This window comes from Rhincodon typus, chromosome 10 (genome assembly GCF_021869965.1).
Source record: "Rhincodon typus isolate 14 chromosome 10, sRhiTyp1.1, whole genome shotgun sequence".
NCBI classification, from domain to species: Eukaryota; Metazoa; Chordata; class Chondrichthyes; order Orectolobiformes; family Rhincodontidae; genus Rhincodon; species Rhincodon typus.
In genome coordinates this window covers 65,521,580-65,537,793 of record NC_063341.1, presented here as the reverse complement: position 1 = coordinate 65,537,793, position 16,214 = coordinate 65,521,580, and the positions used below count along the sequence as shown (strand labels likewise).

General features: G+C 38.6%; 1 protein-coding gene across 1 annotated transcript in view; it reads right to left on the bottom strand.

The window, feature by feature from the left end:
• rpap2 (RNA polymerase II associated protein 2) overlaps nucleotides 1-16,214 on the bottom strand; it is a 62,164-nt gene that overhangs the window by 24,609 nt on the left and 21,341 nt on the right. The window contains exons 8-10 of the mRNA XM_020530792.2: nucleotides 15,686-15,780; nucleotides 11,078-11,158; nucleotides 1,539-1,607 (exon numbers count right to left, since the gene is read on the bottom strand). Coding sequence (XP_020386381.2) covers nucleotides 1,539-1,607; nucleotides 11,078-11,158; nucleotides 15,686-15,780 — 245 coding nt within the window. The remainder of the gene's footprint in view (nucleotides 1-1,538; nucleotides 1,608-11,077; nucleotides 11,159-15,685; nucleotides 15,781-16,214) is intronic.

Genomic DNA, 16,214 nt, shown 5'->3' with positions numbered 1-16,214 from the left:
TTGCAAATGGTACACATTGTTGCTACTGAGTGGTGAAGGGACTGAATGTTCGTGGGTGTGGTGCCAATCAAGCAGGTTACTTTGTCCCAAATGGTCTCAAGCTTGAGTGTTGTTGGAGCTGCACTTTCCAGGCAAGAGGGGAGTATTCCAATACACTCCTGCCTTGTACCTTATAGATAGTGGACAAGCTTTGAGGTCTCAGGAGGTATGTTACTTGCTGCAGGATTCCTTGCCCATGACCTGATCTTATAATCACAATATTATATGGCTAGTCCAGTTCAGTTTCTGGTCCATGACAATTCCGGATGTTGATAGCACGGTTTCAGTGATGATAACGCCAATTGAATGTCATAGGGCAATGATAATGGGCTTGTCACTTATGTTGCTCGAATGTTCCTTGCCATTAACTAGCCCAAACCCGAATATTGTCTAAGTCTTGCTGCATTTGGACATGAACTGTTTTAGTAACTGAAAAGTCACAAATGGGACTGAACGTTGTACAATCAGCAGACATCGCCACTTCTGACTGTATAACGGAGGAAAAGTCATTGTGAAGCATCTGAAGACAGTTGAACCTCGAACACTACCTTGAAGAACTTCTGCATGGATGAGCTGAGCATTAATGACTGAGCACAACCGTTGCTCTTTGTGCCAGGTACGAATCTAACTAGCAAATAGTTTCCCTCCAGATTTCCATTGACTGCAGTTTTTCTAGGATTCCTTGATACCAGACTCAGTCAAATGCAGCCTTGATATTAAGGGCAGTCACCATTACCTTACCTCATCACCTGTATGCCTTGCTTCAGAATTTATCTCCAACAATTTGTCACCAAAGTTGGGCTGGCTTGTAATTATTTGATCTCCCCTTCATCCCTTTTTAAAAAGGATGATGCTATAGAGACTGCTAATATTGTAAGAAAAAATTAGAAAATTATGATCAGCAGTTTACCCATTTCTTCCCTCGTTTCTTAGTAGCTGGGATACATTTCATCTGGACATTTCATCCACTTTCAAAGATGTTAAATCTGTTAATATTTCCTCTCACACGAGATTATCCCATTCTTTCTCCCTTAACTATAGTATTTGCATTATCCCCTCCTCGGAGAAGACAGATGCAAAGTATTCATTAAGAATCATGCCTATATGTTCTGCCTCCACACAGAACAAGTGTTTTGGAGGACGGGAGAGCATGGCAGGTACAGACTAATAATTGATCATGAAGAAAAAGAAAGAATATCAATGCTGCAAAACTGTCTACAGGCATATACATGCTGTTACATGACCACATTTTCCCAAACACATCATGCAACATGCCATTTCTTCTAATTTCTTGTTGCATTGAGATCAAGACTCATCTCTTTCCAAGGACCTCATAACACAGTTATCTGTTTCTATATCCTTAATTGTAGTGTTCCGGCTTTTTAACAAATGTTTGGACCATACTACTTATGGCCTCTTGATTTAACAAATTCTCATTTGGCCTTTTCAAGAGCCTTTTGCTTTAACTTCTGAACAAAAATAAACTTATTAATACTTACACTGAAAGCAGCACAACTGCAATTAAAGTCCATTCTGGAATTTTGTGAATGATGTTTGTATTAGTTAGCCTGAAAAACAAAGCGAGAGAACAATCAGATAAAAGAGGCAAAGTTAAAAGTAGGGGGAGGCGGAGGCATAGTGGTCCATTGCAGTGTAGTTGACACTTAACCACCCTCTGAATTGCCTTACAAACCACCCAGTTCAGTGCAATTAGGTGCAGGTAATAAATGCTGGCCTTAATAGTGACACCTACACCCAATGAAAAAGTAATTTAAAAGTTGTCACACACCCTTCCTTTATTACATAATTCTTCAACTCATGACTTTTTCACCCCACAATCCCTGGTCCAGAATAGGCACGAGTACCTTTTTCTAGTCAGGTAACTATGCCCCTGCCCATACTGCCCACTAACTAGTTACAGTGCAGATGGACAAAGGCATCTTAGGGTGGACTTTGTTTTTACCTTTGTCACTTTAGTAAAGCAGAGATGAAAATGTTATGTTGTGAAACAATGGATTACCATTGACGATTTACTGAATGCTGTCAAAACACTGTTCAAGTGCCTTCTTCAACACATTTATTACTTTCAAAAAGTAAAGTAAATGGATAGTACCAGAAACCATGGAAAAGAGCAGGAGCTAAGAAGGTGACGGACTAGGGAAAAAAGGGAAGGTTAGACAGCAGGCAAGATTAGAGACCACAGGTGGCACCAGACCAAGTATTAGATTTCCTATGAATGCACGGGAAGATCCCAACGCAGAGAAAGGAGGTGCTGGGGGTGATAGAAGAATGACCATGGCGTCACAATGGGAATGGTCCCTTTGGGATTGGGTATGGAAGGTGTGTTTTTGTGGTGGCATCGTGCTGGAGGTAACAGAAGTGGCAGAGGATGATCCTTTGAATATGGACACTTGGAGTGGAAAGTGACAAGAAGAGATGCCATATTGCAGTTCTGGGAGAAATGGACAGGGGCCAACAGAAGAAGTGCAGAAAATACAGTGGGCACAATTGAGGACCATAGTTGGGAGGAATCTGGAAGACATGCTGATAGCTAGCATCATTGGAACAGATAAAATGCCCTAAGTCTGCTATAGTGTTAGCTGCTGGAGGAATAACATTTCATTTTTGGCACTTTACACATCTCACTCTTCTAAACTCCAGTGGATATGTGTCTAGCCTGCTGAACATTTTGTTATAAGACCACCTCCTCATCCCCCTATTCCAGATATTAGTCTAGTAAACCTTCTCTGGACTGCTTCCAATAAATTTACATCCTCTTTAAAGCCCCTTGAGCTCGTTAAATCAAGCGGGTTTTTTATTCTTTATTCTTTATTCATTCATGTGATGCAGGCATCGCTGGCTACGCAGCATTTATTGCCCATTCCTAATTGCCCAGAGAGTAATTCCACCACTATTTGAATTCAACAAATATCTGGAATTAAGAATCTAATGATGACCACGAATCCATTGCCAATTGTTGGAAAACACATCTGGTTCACTAATGCCCTGTAGGGAAGGAAACTGCCATCCTTACCTGGTCTGGCCTAGATATGTCCCCTGACCCGCAGCAATGTGACTGACTCTTAACTGTTCTCTGGGCAATTAGGGATGGGCAATAAATGCTGCCTAGCCAGCAATGCCCGCATCCCATGAATGAAGAACGAATAAAAAACCCTTCCTTATTTAAGGACCTCGATAGTATGTATAGTACTCCTGTGGTTTCACCATATAACTGAAATATAACCCCCTACTTTTGTATTCAATTCCCTTTGCGATAAGTGATAACATTCTATTAGCTTTCCTAATTACTTGCTATACCTGCATACAAGCCTTTTTCAATTTATATACTAGCACACCCAGATTCCTCCACATCTGAACTCTGCAATCTCTTACCATTTAAAAAAATACTTTTTTTTATTCTACCTAGCAAAGTGAACAATCTCATATTATGCTCCATCTGTCAGATCTTTGCCTGCTCACTTCACCTAGATCCCTTCGCAGCCTCCTATGTCCCCTTAAAATTTACTTGTCTAGCTCTATCATCAGCAAATTTAGCAACAATACCAAGAGCTTCAAAGTCACTTGTGTACTTTGTAAAATATTGAGGTCCCCCCAGCATTGATCCATATGACAGATCACTTGTTACATCTTGTCCAAGAGAAAATGATCCATTTATGCGTACTGTCCTGTTAGCTAGCCGATCTACTATCTGTACCAACACATTAACCCCTTCACCATGAGTTTTTATTTTCCGTATTAACCTTTGATGTATCTTTTGGAAATCCAAGTACTACATCCATTGACCCTCTTTTATCCATAACATATACTATTTCTTCAACCAATACTAAGAAATTGATTTAACATGATTTCCTTTTCAGAAAGCCATGCTGACTCTGATGAATTGCCTTGAACTTATCTGAATTGCTGGCTACAATAATAGCTTCCAACATTTTCCCCAAGACAGACGTTAAGCTTGTTGGCCATAGTTTCCTTCTTTCCTCCTCCCTCTCTTAATTTCCAATTAAATTATGTAGTTCAAAATGAGCAGTAGGAGTGCTTGTGAAATCTCAACAACTACAACAGGTTGTGGTCCTTCTGGAGACAATGCAGAAGGTAAAAAAGAACAGGGATCAAATTATTTCTCTAAACACATCCTTTTTACTCCCTTTCCTATCTTTATCTTCTTTCTTTAAGTATTAGCGGAAGATGCCTGATTGACTGTGAGGAACAAACTTAGCCCAGTGCTGAGTTGATGACGAAGACTTCTGTCTAAAGCAAGTTGTCAGCAACAGTTAAGTGTTAAATTAAATTTCCAATTTAATTCAGAAACAGAATTTCTTAAATCAGGAAATGATGGAGTGGAGGGAGGGAGAGCGAGAGCGAGAGCCTTGGAGTAACATCACCAGGGAAGTGGTATTGTGAAAATTGAAGCTATGGATTGTCGAGTCCCTGGGTCTTGATGGACTTCATCATGTAATGTTAAAAGAAGTGACTAGTGAGAAAGATGATGGATTGATTCCACTTTTCCAAAATCCCTTTGATTCAAGGAAGGTGGAATTAAATTGGAAGTTTAATTTAACACTCAACTGTTGCTGACAACTTGCTTTAGACAAAAGTCTTCGTCATCAACTCAGCACTGGGTTAAGGTTGTTCCTCACAGTCAATCAGGCATCTTCCACTAATACTTAAAGAAAGAAGATAAAGATAGGAAAGGGAGTAAAAAGGATGTGTTCAGAGAAATAATTTGATCCCTGTTCTTTTTTACCTTCTACGTTCTCTCCAGAAAGACCACAACCTGTTGTACTTGTTGAGATTTCACAAGCACTCCTACTGCTCATTTTGAACTACATATTGATAGGCAAATGCAGATAGGTGGATTAAGCTCCATACTAGCTCATTCTAGGATTGTGGATACTAGCAGTAGGTGAAATAATCTAATCCACATTTATTACCATCACTTGTAGTGCAACTATTGAGCAGTTGTGTGGCATACTGATAGTGTTGCTGCCTCTGGTCCAGAAATTCCACTTTAGAACTTGATAGGGATGGAAGGTGCATTCATAACATGGCCAAAGAGGTTTATTACAAGCTTGTAAGTCATACATTATGCTTGGTGGCATTCAATAAGAGCTGCAGAGTTTCATGACCAGCCATATTGCACAAGGCAACGGCAAATCACTGCAGTGCGCAATGGCGAGCCACTGATATACTTTACCAAGCAAAGTTATGGACAAATCCAATTAAATCCATGGCTACCAATATCCTCTCGTGCATTAGTACCTGAAGTAGGAAGAGGAATGAAGCTGTAAAATAATACACCTGTAAAGAAAATATCCCTTTATGCTGTATGAATTTGGCTTATTCCAATTGCAAAAATTAATCTGTTATTAACAGCAAAACATTTGCCTTTCGCGTGTTAGTATATTTTACAACAATTTTTTTTTGCTTTGTACACTATTATAATGCTAACTTTCAAAACACTTACTTTTCACTCTATATCAAGTGGGTGCACTATCCCTTTGAGAATTTTATAATTGTGGCGGAAAGTGTTTGATTTATATCAATATTATTTATGGAGCCAAGATTTTAAAATAAACGGCATTTTGGAGATAGTTTTTTTTTAACCTTTCAGAGAAGTAACTAGCTCAGATAGCCCTTCCAGATCAGTGATCTAATCCAGTATGCATCACCGAGCAGAAACCCTGGAATGTGAATGCAAAATGATTTTTACTGTGATGGTATATGACAGATGGAGTGAACACTGATGCCCATTACTTTGTTTTTGGCTCAAGATAATCAAGAATTGATTTAGCTACAGAAACACAGAGATTGAAAGTTTCAGGGCAGTTGTGGAGACCAGAGCTGAGAGAGCCTAATTTCTCAGTTTTGAGAGTACTTATGTAAGATGACCACATAGTTCATAGAAAGAACTGAGGAGAATCAGTTAAGCCAAACTTGGAGATCTGCTATGGAGGCGTAATTTCTTCATATTTGAATTTCTGTAACTGATAGTGTGAGAAAAGGAATGTGATTTTGCTTTCCTGCATTTTATAACACAAAACTCAGTTTGAAAGCTGTTTAGATGAAAACCAAAAGAACTGTGGATACTGTAAATCAGGAACAAAAACAGAAGTTGCTGGAAAAGCTCAGCAGGTCTGGCAGCATTTGCAAAGAAAAATCTAAGTTAACGTTTCGGGTCCGGTGACCCTTCCTCAGAACTATTTTTTGTTCTATGTTTAGACAGCTTCATTTGTTATATTTTCCTTTTGGCAATATTCTGTTGTTTAAAAAAAAAAAACTACATTGCATTGAATGACTAGCACATTAACCAAAATTTTTAAAAATATATCAAGTCTGATTTCATTCTGTGACCTAACTTGCCCAGTACTACCCTCAGCTAGGATCATAACATAACATGCATATGCTCCAAAGACTCTTCCTCGCCCATACTCAATTTGACTTATTCTATGACCTCAGAAGTAATAATGAGAGTCCAAGAATGGCAAATCCAGCATGAACATAATTAAAATTTTAAATGTTCCTGGCTTGAGTCATACTTGAATTTGACACTATTTCCATGACATCAAGTGTTTTTGCCTGAAATTTCTAAAATGAGCAGTTGGTCCCAAGCCTAGGGCAAGGTTCCACGGGCAAACATCAAGCCAAACAGATGACGGAATCATTTTGACAGGCAGTTCAAATGTAACATTCTTGCTAATCTGCTGTGAAATACAACGGAAAAACAACAGCTTAAATTCACCTGGGGAACTAGCAAAATACCAATGAAAGCATTTTTATTTTTGTGCGCTACAAGGATCCATTATTGATCAGAGCATTGGGAAGCTTCATTGTCCTATATAAACTAAGGGATGCAGTTATTTATTTAAATTAACTGGGTCTGTTTATATTGACTGCCAACAACCTAACTCCCAGGATATTGCCATCAAGAAGCAGTTTACAAATCAAACAGTGTGAGGAGTTGATTGACTTGTTCAAGTACATTCATATAGATCTCTTGGTGCATTAATATCACCAGGCTGTTCAATGACTATGCAGTCAAGCTTCTCCAAACAGAAACCTTTTGCTCAGTCACCAGTCCCAAAGCAACTGCCTGTCAAGGTGCAATCATCTTCTTATAACTATATTAAAAGGAGGGCTAAAAGCATTGAACTTCTCGGTGTGGCACGTTTATCTATGCAGGAGCAAACAAAGGTCAATCACTTTTAAAGCAAGCTGCACCCGAGGGTCAGATTCTCAGATGAACAAAGTTTTCAGTGCAGGGACAAGTACAATATCACCAATAACAGTGATCCGTTAATTCTAGACTTCAGTTATGGTTAACTGTAATAGCACTAATGTTGTCACCTGAAAAAACAACAAACATTTCTGGAGGAAAAGGGAAGGCCATCATAAAACAGAATCATTATTTGAGATGATGGTAACAGGAGTGACTTGTAATAAGAAGATCATCACAAAATTGTGGTGTCAATGGTAGACATGATGTGGAGGTGCCAGTGTTGGACTGGGGTGGACAAGGTCAGAAGTCAGACGACAACAGGTTATAGTCCAACAGGTTTATTTGAATTCACAAGCTTTCACCTGATGAAGGGGCAAAGCTCCAAAAGCTTGTTATTTCAAATAAACCTGTTGGATTCTCACCGGGTGTCATCTGACTTCTGACCTTATCACAAAATTGCATTAACTATCATTTCAACTGTCAAGACGTTTGCACGTGGGGGGAAACCTCAATTTAAACTTGCTTTCATTAGTTAGCTTTTCATAAATGTTTTTAAACCAATGATGTTAAGTAACACAAAATGCCAAGATGTTTCCCATTCTTCAGAAAAAGATAACTCATTTATAGAATGATATTGACTTGAGCAGTATTATCAGCTGGGTTCCTAATACCACACACACACTTCTGCAACTCTTCCTCACCTATACTGAACTGGTCACAAGACCACTCAGGACTTTATGGCTTATTTCAGTTCTTTCAAACAGATATCTAGTTGAGTCCTATTCAGTTGCTCTGATTCATAACATTGCACTTTTTTGCCTTTAAGTATTATCAAATTCCTTACCATCACCCAGCTCCATTTCAATATCACCTTTCTTGGCCCTTTCACTATCTCTTAATTGACCCAGTACTTTTCCAATATCCAGTACTAGATGAGCTGAAACTCCATCAACTAATTATTGGGAACACCACAGTCCATTTTTGGCAACTGTCGTAACCTTTGCTCCCAAGCCACCAATTCCATCTCTTGCCCTGGCAACTGTCTGAGGCCCAACGTAAGTGTTCAAAACCTTGGTGTCATAACCTAGGGACAAGCTTCCAATTATTTACTCATGCCATCATTAAGACCATCTTCTTGCAGCTTTCTAACAGTGCCCAACTTCATCCCAGCCGGAGCTTATCAGCCTGAGCTGAAATATGCATCCATCCTTTGGTTATCTTGAGACTTTGTTATTTTAATGCACTGCTCTATGGCCCTACAGATTTCATAGGCTTCAGCTGATTTGAACATTTGCTGCCTGAACCACACTTCAAGTTCACCTAACACCCTTATGCTCACTAACCCATTTAAGCAAAGTTTGATTTTAAAATTCTCAGGCTTGATTCCAAAACCCTTCATGGTTCACTAAATTTAAAACTTTAAACACAGTATTTTGATTGAACACTGATTCAAATAATCACACTGCTATGAACATAAGAATTAGGGTGAGTTGGCACGCCCCTGGCCTACTCCGCTATACAACAAGATCATGACTATTTTACTGTGGTCTCAACTTCACATTTCTGCCTAGCTCCAATAACCCTCAACTGCCTTGATAGCCACAAATCTATCTAGCTGTGCCTTAAAATTATTCAATAACATGTTTTAACAAAATAATGCCTTTAATATACTTAAGCCAAAAATAAGCCAGTACAGATTTCCTCAAAGAACGAGATCAGATGCTGGAGTGTTCATTTACTCATGTGAATACGTAGAAACTTAAATGGGCAAGCCACATTAATACACTGGTTACAACAGATCAGGGGCTCATTTTGTAGAAAGTAACTAATTCCCTACAAATCAGGCGTGTGATGGAGTACATTCCATTTCTCTGGAGGTTGAAGCTCCACCAACAGTTGAGAAGCTTGACACTACCCAGGACAAAGCAGCATGATTGATCTACATCCTATTCTCCGCTTAAACTATTCACCTTCTTCATCCCCAACTGCCATGTTGCAGTAAATTATACCTACAAAAGGCACTGCAGCAACTCACTAAGACCTTTGATTGCACCTTCTAAATCCATTACATCTACTCACTAGAAGGACAAGGGCAAAGGTACAAGGAAACACAAACACCTGCAAATTACCCTCCATGCATCATTTTGACACAAAAACCTATTGCCATTAGGTCAAAACCCCGAAACACGCCACCTAACAGCACGCTGGGCATTCTAATACTACAATGATTGTTGCAGTTTAAGATGGTGCTCACCACCAGCTTCTCAAGGGCAATTAATGCTGACCTTGCCAGCTTATATCTCATGAGCAAGTAACAAAAAACAATGTAGTTTTGATGTTGTAGCAACAAAATAAAAAAGTAATTGTTAAAATGCTACAAAGAACAAAACAGCATAGGAACAGGCCCTTTGGCTCACCATGATGCCATTCTAACTAAAAACATTTTTGCCGCTATGTGGTCCCTATCCCTCTACTTATGCCTATTCATCTATCAGTCAAGCAACCTTTTAAATATTACTATTGAATCTGCTTCTACAACCTCATACGGCAGCACATTACAAGCATTTACCAACCTCTGGAAAAAAAAAACCTGCCTTTCACATCTCCTTTAAACTTATCCCCTTTCACTTTAAGCCTATGTTCCCTAGTAATTGACATTTCTACCCTGGGACAAAGACGGATTATCCAATCTACCCACACCTCTCAATTTTGTAAACTTCTATTAGGTCACCCCTCAGCCTCCGACTTTCACGTGAAAACAATCCAAGTTTGTCCGATCGCTCCTCATAGCTAATACCCTCCAAGCCACGTAACATCCTGGTAAATCTCTTCTGCACCCTCTCCAAAGCCTCTAAATCCTTTTAGTATTTTGGTGACCAGAACTGTACACAATATTAAAAATGTGACCTAACTAAAGCTCTATACTGCTGCAATGGGAGTTCCCAATTTTAACATTGTGGCCCGACCGATGAAGGCAAGTACGTCATATGCCTTTTTGACCATCTTATCCCCTTGTGTTGCCACTTTCAGGGAACTGTGGACCTGTATGCCTAGATCCCTCTGTATGTTAATGCTTTTTATGGGTTCTGCCATTTACCGTATTCTTCCTGCCTGCATTAGACCTTCCAACGTGCATCACCTCACAAATGAAGGATCTGTTTCTGCGCTGTATAATTCTATGACTATGTCCAGATTAAATTCCATCTGCCATTTCTTTTCACCTTCTGTATCAGCCTGCCAGGATACATATTAACTGCATATAAATTAGGTTATGAAATAATTAGGATAGGACTAGTGCATGAAACCAACTGCATTCAATTTTAGGTGGTCATGTTAGTCATTGCATTATAAGTCACATTTTTTACTTTCACAATTGAGAAGAAAATGGACTGGAATAAGTAAGTTATTTTTCACAGAGATAGCAATCACCACCTAAAATAGACATGCAGAAAGAGTGATGGGGGCAGGAACTGCAACATTTAAAAATCATCTCCTCCTGCTCCTCCTCCCTCCACCCCAGCCAAAAAGAAAGACTGTTTTGGGAGCAAGAACTAATAGGAGGTCAAACGGTTTTCCTAATTACCAGTCATCTTGTGATGACTTCAAGGATATGCATCCATGTGTTTGCACATAGGAGAGAGAAGCATGACAGGAGAGGGAGAAGTTTATAGTCAATGACAGCTGGGAGATGGGGTGTATGGAACTGATGAAAATGAGGAGTTGTGGGGTCAAAATAAAGAGGCCCCTGCTTAATGCATGGAGATGCAAGCACACATACAATTTGTGATGTGAATCACTAACCTGAATGTTTTTACAAGAGAATTTAGTTCGCAGGATACATCAGACATGCCAAGTTGTAGTGATCCCAATAACTCCGGTAAACTAGAAATGAAAAACAATTAATCTTATACAATTGTCAAATCTTTTGACCGTTCTGTTTGGGAGATCCAGATTAATGAAGCTTATTTTACTGCAGCACATGACATTCTTCTACTTTGGGATGGATATGCAAAACATTGGCCAGGCCATCTACTTTAAACAAAAACAGGAACATCAACGTTCTCCCAATGTTATTTCAAAAATTGTGACCAACTTCAATCTGTCTGGGAATGCTGCAAAATTAATAAATATTCATTTCAATTATTTCCTGTTCAGTTTTGGGCATTTTCTAGTTGTGACTGAATGCAGGCAACTGAAAAGAAAGCAAACTTTGAATATTAGAATTTAATTTCTTTCCAGGATGTGGTTTGCTGAGCACATTGCATTGCTTTGTGCATTGTCACCCTAAAAGAATCTATAAGTACCATCATCAAAAAAAAATACAAGCAACTGCTGTTGGTTACTACATTCAGACTAAAGGAATGATGAGACAGTAAGACAGTTAATTATTGTTATGATCTCTGGACATTAGAAGGCAGTTATATTTTAAACTAACTTCATTAATACAAGGTGAAATAGAATAGTTTGGAGAAGAGTGAAAACCTTAAAAATCTTACCTGACACAAAATCTTTGTGACCTGGTTGTCACAGACAACCATAAGAAATAGAACAGGAGTAGATCATTTGATCACTCAAGCCTGCTCCACCATTTAATAGACTCATGGCTGATCCCACATTCCTCACATCTACTTTCCTGTTTTTTCCCCATAACTCTTGATTCCCCTACTGATCAAGATTCCACCTTTGGAACTCCTTACCTTGAGGCTCATATTCCGCCTTGACAGCCTACAACCCAATGGTCTCAATGTGGACTTTACCAGTTTCAAATTCTCCCCAACCCCGGCCTCATCCCATGGCCAACCCTCCCTCTCATACCCACCTCCTTGATCTGACACAACATGTCCATCTTCTCTCCCACCTATCCTCTCCTCCCACCTCACTGACCAATCCACAACTCTGCCTACCTGCACTCACCTATCACCATCCCACCTAACTTTCCCAGCCCCACCCCTCTTCCCTATTTATTTCAGAGCTCCCTTCCCCCTCCCCCATTTCTGAAAAAGGGTCCCAACCCAAAACGTCAACTTTCCTGCTCCGATCCTCCAGCTCCACACTGTTACACCTGAGAGTTATCTTTGTGTTTCATGCACAAGTACCCCAAGTCCCTTTGTGTTAGCTTTCTGCTATTTTCTCCATTTAACTAGTTCCCAGTATTTTGTTCTTCCTTCCAAAATGAACAACTTCATATTTCTCCACATTGTTGTCCGTTTGCCAACTTTTTACCCACTTGCTTAACCTATCAATATCTCTCTGTAAACTGTTTGTATCCCTCAAGCAACCTGTCTTTCCATCTCTTTCATCTGCTAATTTCACTAGAGTACATTCACTTCCTTCCTCCAAGTCATCAATATATATTGTAAACAGTTACAGTTCCAGCACTGATCTGTGGAACCCCACTGGTTACAGTTTACTTACCTGAAAAACAATTTTTATTCCCACTTGCTGTTTCCTGTCCATTAGCCAATTCTTTATCCATTCCAATATACCACCTCTAATACTGTGGGCTCTTATCTTATGACTTGACCTATTGTGAGGTACCTTATCAAACACCTTCTTAGAGTCCAAATATAGCACATCTACTGGTTTCCCTGTAATTCCTCTGGTCGAGACTTCCTCAAAAAACTCTAATAAGTTAGTCAGGCACAATTTCCCTTTCCTGAAGCCGTGCTGACTCTGCTTGATTAGGTGATGATTTTCCAAATGTTCTGCTTTTACTTTCTTAAATTATTGATTTCAATACCTTTCCAACAATATATGTTAGACTAATAAGCTTATTGATAGCTGCTTTTTGCCTCCCTCCCTTTTTGAATATGGGCGTCACATTAGGAGTTTTCCAATCCTTTCGTGCTTCTCCAGAATTTAATATTTTTGAAAAATTACAACCAATGCATCGACCATCTCTGTAGCTACCATTTAAGATCTTAGTTTGCAAGCCATCAGGGCCAGGGGACTTTTCTGCCTTTAGCCCCATTAATTTGTCTAATACTACTAATACTTCCTCCTTGTATTCTTCAATGTTAATGTAATGTTCAAAGTATCTTCAACTATAAAGACGGATGTGATATACCTGTTTAACTCCTCTGCTACTTGCAAGTTCCAAACCTGTTTCCCCAAATTCATCTTTTTAGGGGTCTATGTTCACTTCAAACTGTCTTTTCCTTTTTATATGCATAAAGAAAGGAACTCTTATTGTCAATTTTTATATCCCTTGCAAGTTTGCCCTCAATTTATTTTCTCTCATTTTATTATCTTTTTAGACTTCCTTTGAAAAAAAAAAGGTTCGGGTCAAAACTCATTGAAAGTAAAAGTGCAGGCTTTAAACCCTGGATATAAAGAGGAGACAGCTGATCTCGCTGCACTGACACTCAAAGTGTCAGTCAGGCAGAAAGATTTGGGAAAACTGAGCAAAAACCAGTGATTCCATGCCAAGCAGGGGGGAAAAAAAAGGACTGTTTTTGTGTTAACCACCAAGCAGTGTTCTAATGAGTTTAGATTCCCTGTTTGAAGAGGCAAGTGAAGATTTAAAGAGTAAGTCCATCTGATTGTGTTGGGAGGATTAAAGGAGGGGATTTAGTTTTGAAAGTACTCCGGACAATCTTCTGGGTGAGGCAGGAAAAGAGAGCCCATTAAAAATTGCTGGGAGCACTTCTGGACTTTATCAGAAAGCTACATATATGAGAGTATGGAGTCACACATAAGCAAGGCATGGGGCTTGTGGTTGGGTTAATGGGGAAAATACCATTTCTGTAGTTTAGTGCATTTCTTGCTCACTGAGTAATGTTTAATTGATGTCGACTTTAGTTTCTTGTCAAAGTAAGTGTCTTAAAATGTGAAATATTTCCTAATGATTTCAGTTGGTTGCTGGGAAAGTCATACCTCATTTTAAATTTGGGCATTACACTGGGGTAATTTCCACTTGGGTGAAACTGTTAAAAAATTGTGGTCTCTTCAATGTTTCTGCTCAAATCTCAATCACTAGATGCAAAATTGTCTAGTAACTAGTGCAATTAGATGGTGTGATAGAAGTTAGTTTGTTTTGAAACATGCTTTATACATATTTTAAAAAATGGCGGTATAATTTAAGAATGGTAACCATGTATCGTTTCATGAATACAGTTGAAAACGAGTTTATCACAAAAGAAACAACCACTTTTACCATATTCACTACTGGCAAACAATCCAAATTTAAATGACTAAAAAGTCTTAAAATTTAAGAATCCAATTTCCTAGATATATTGGGTGTTGCAGTGACTTGAAATAAAAGTACTTTTAAAAATTTTATTAGTGGTCTTGCATCAAAAGGAATAACTTACTTTTTAGAGCCTACTCAAAGGCATGCAAATGCTAGAATACTGGTAATTCCCAATGGAGATTAACTTGTCCTGGCCTATGACCAGCCTTGCAGTCAGGTTTTGCTTCTAATGTAATGTTAATTTAAACTAGAACAGTAAAACTGAATGTGATTCATATTTCTGCAATGTTAAAACAAGTCAAGTTGCCATAGTCACAGAAGGCCATACGACTGCTCTCTCATTACAGACCCAACTGGTGGCGAGTTTAACCTGAAGTTCAGCATGGTTCAAGCAATGAACAAAGTTGAGATGGCTGGGCCTTCATGGTAATCTCAGCCAGTACAGAAATTGAGCCTATGCTGTTGGTGTCACTCTGCATCGCATCCAACCAACTGAGCTAACCAAAGACCCCCATTCTGCAATGTAACTTGCTTGGAGAAAGATGTGTAAAATTTCATTATTGTTTAAGTCAATTATGCTAACTTCTGCCTAATTAGTCCAAAAATCAGCACAAACAAGCAGCAACTCCAAGTTATTGTGTTTTGCACAGAGGAAAAACTACGAATTCCAGGAGAGTTAAGACAAAAAAAAACAAAATTTAAAGTTAACATCTGTTGCAGGAAAGATCTGTTTAAGATCAACACATTTGGAAGACAACCATTTTTGATTGAAAATAAAGTGTGGCTTGGAAGTAGAAAAATCTGAGACAATAAACAGAAAGGGCTCTCTATCCTTTTCATTCTCTTTGTATAAAATGTTTTATTAAATGGCATAAAAATGCATACTTATACTAGTACATATAAATGCTACCATATTGTACAATGTCCCTATGAAAACACCAGTCGAGTGATGGAATTTCACCTTGAAAATTTAAACATGCAAACTCAAATGGAAAGCTGAAGAGATAAAAATGTTTCAAGTGTCATTTGTTTTTGTATTTTCATTACTATGGCCCTTGCTATATCATTTTTCTTCCAAAAATTAATTGGCCAAGAATACAAGATTAGAAATCAGCTTGAAAGTTATTTATAGTAACTGCTAACTGAGAAGATAAACCAAGGAGATCACGGGATCTAGGTGGCTAATAATAATCACCTGTTAATAGAACTATACTTACACTTTGTGAAGTCTATCCAGCACAATCTGTTTGCGGATCTGTTGCTGTGCAGCAAAATCCAACAATGGAAGAACTGGATCCTCCCCTTCATTTCCCTAAATTCCAAATAAAGATACTCTTTACACCAAGTTAATTCAACACTTATAAGGCTGAAGGTTTGGCAATATAGTAATTCATACATTCCCTTGTACCTTTGGAAAGGGAGCTCAAATTAGGCCTAGATAAATGGAACAAATGAAAAAAGCCTACAGAAGGAATACTATCTTCAAAGTTTTTACAGATACTTATTCCTATTACTCAAAATTTGAGCCTACTCAAAATTAGGATTCGGTGTTTAACATCAGAAAAATTTGTTACAGTCAAATGTGTTATTGTACCACAAATAGGAACAGTTGTTGCAAACATTTAGTTCATAACTTGTATGTTTTAGAATATAACTTTTAGCTTTAGAAGTGTATATGAATGTAGATAAATGGGGACATCTGACGGAGAAACTGGAATGCACAACTCTAAATGCAGTTCAAACAAG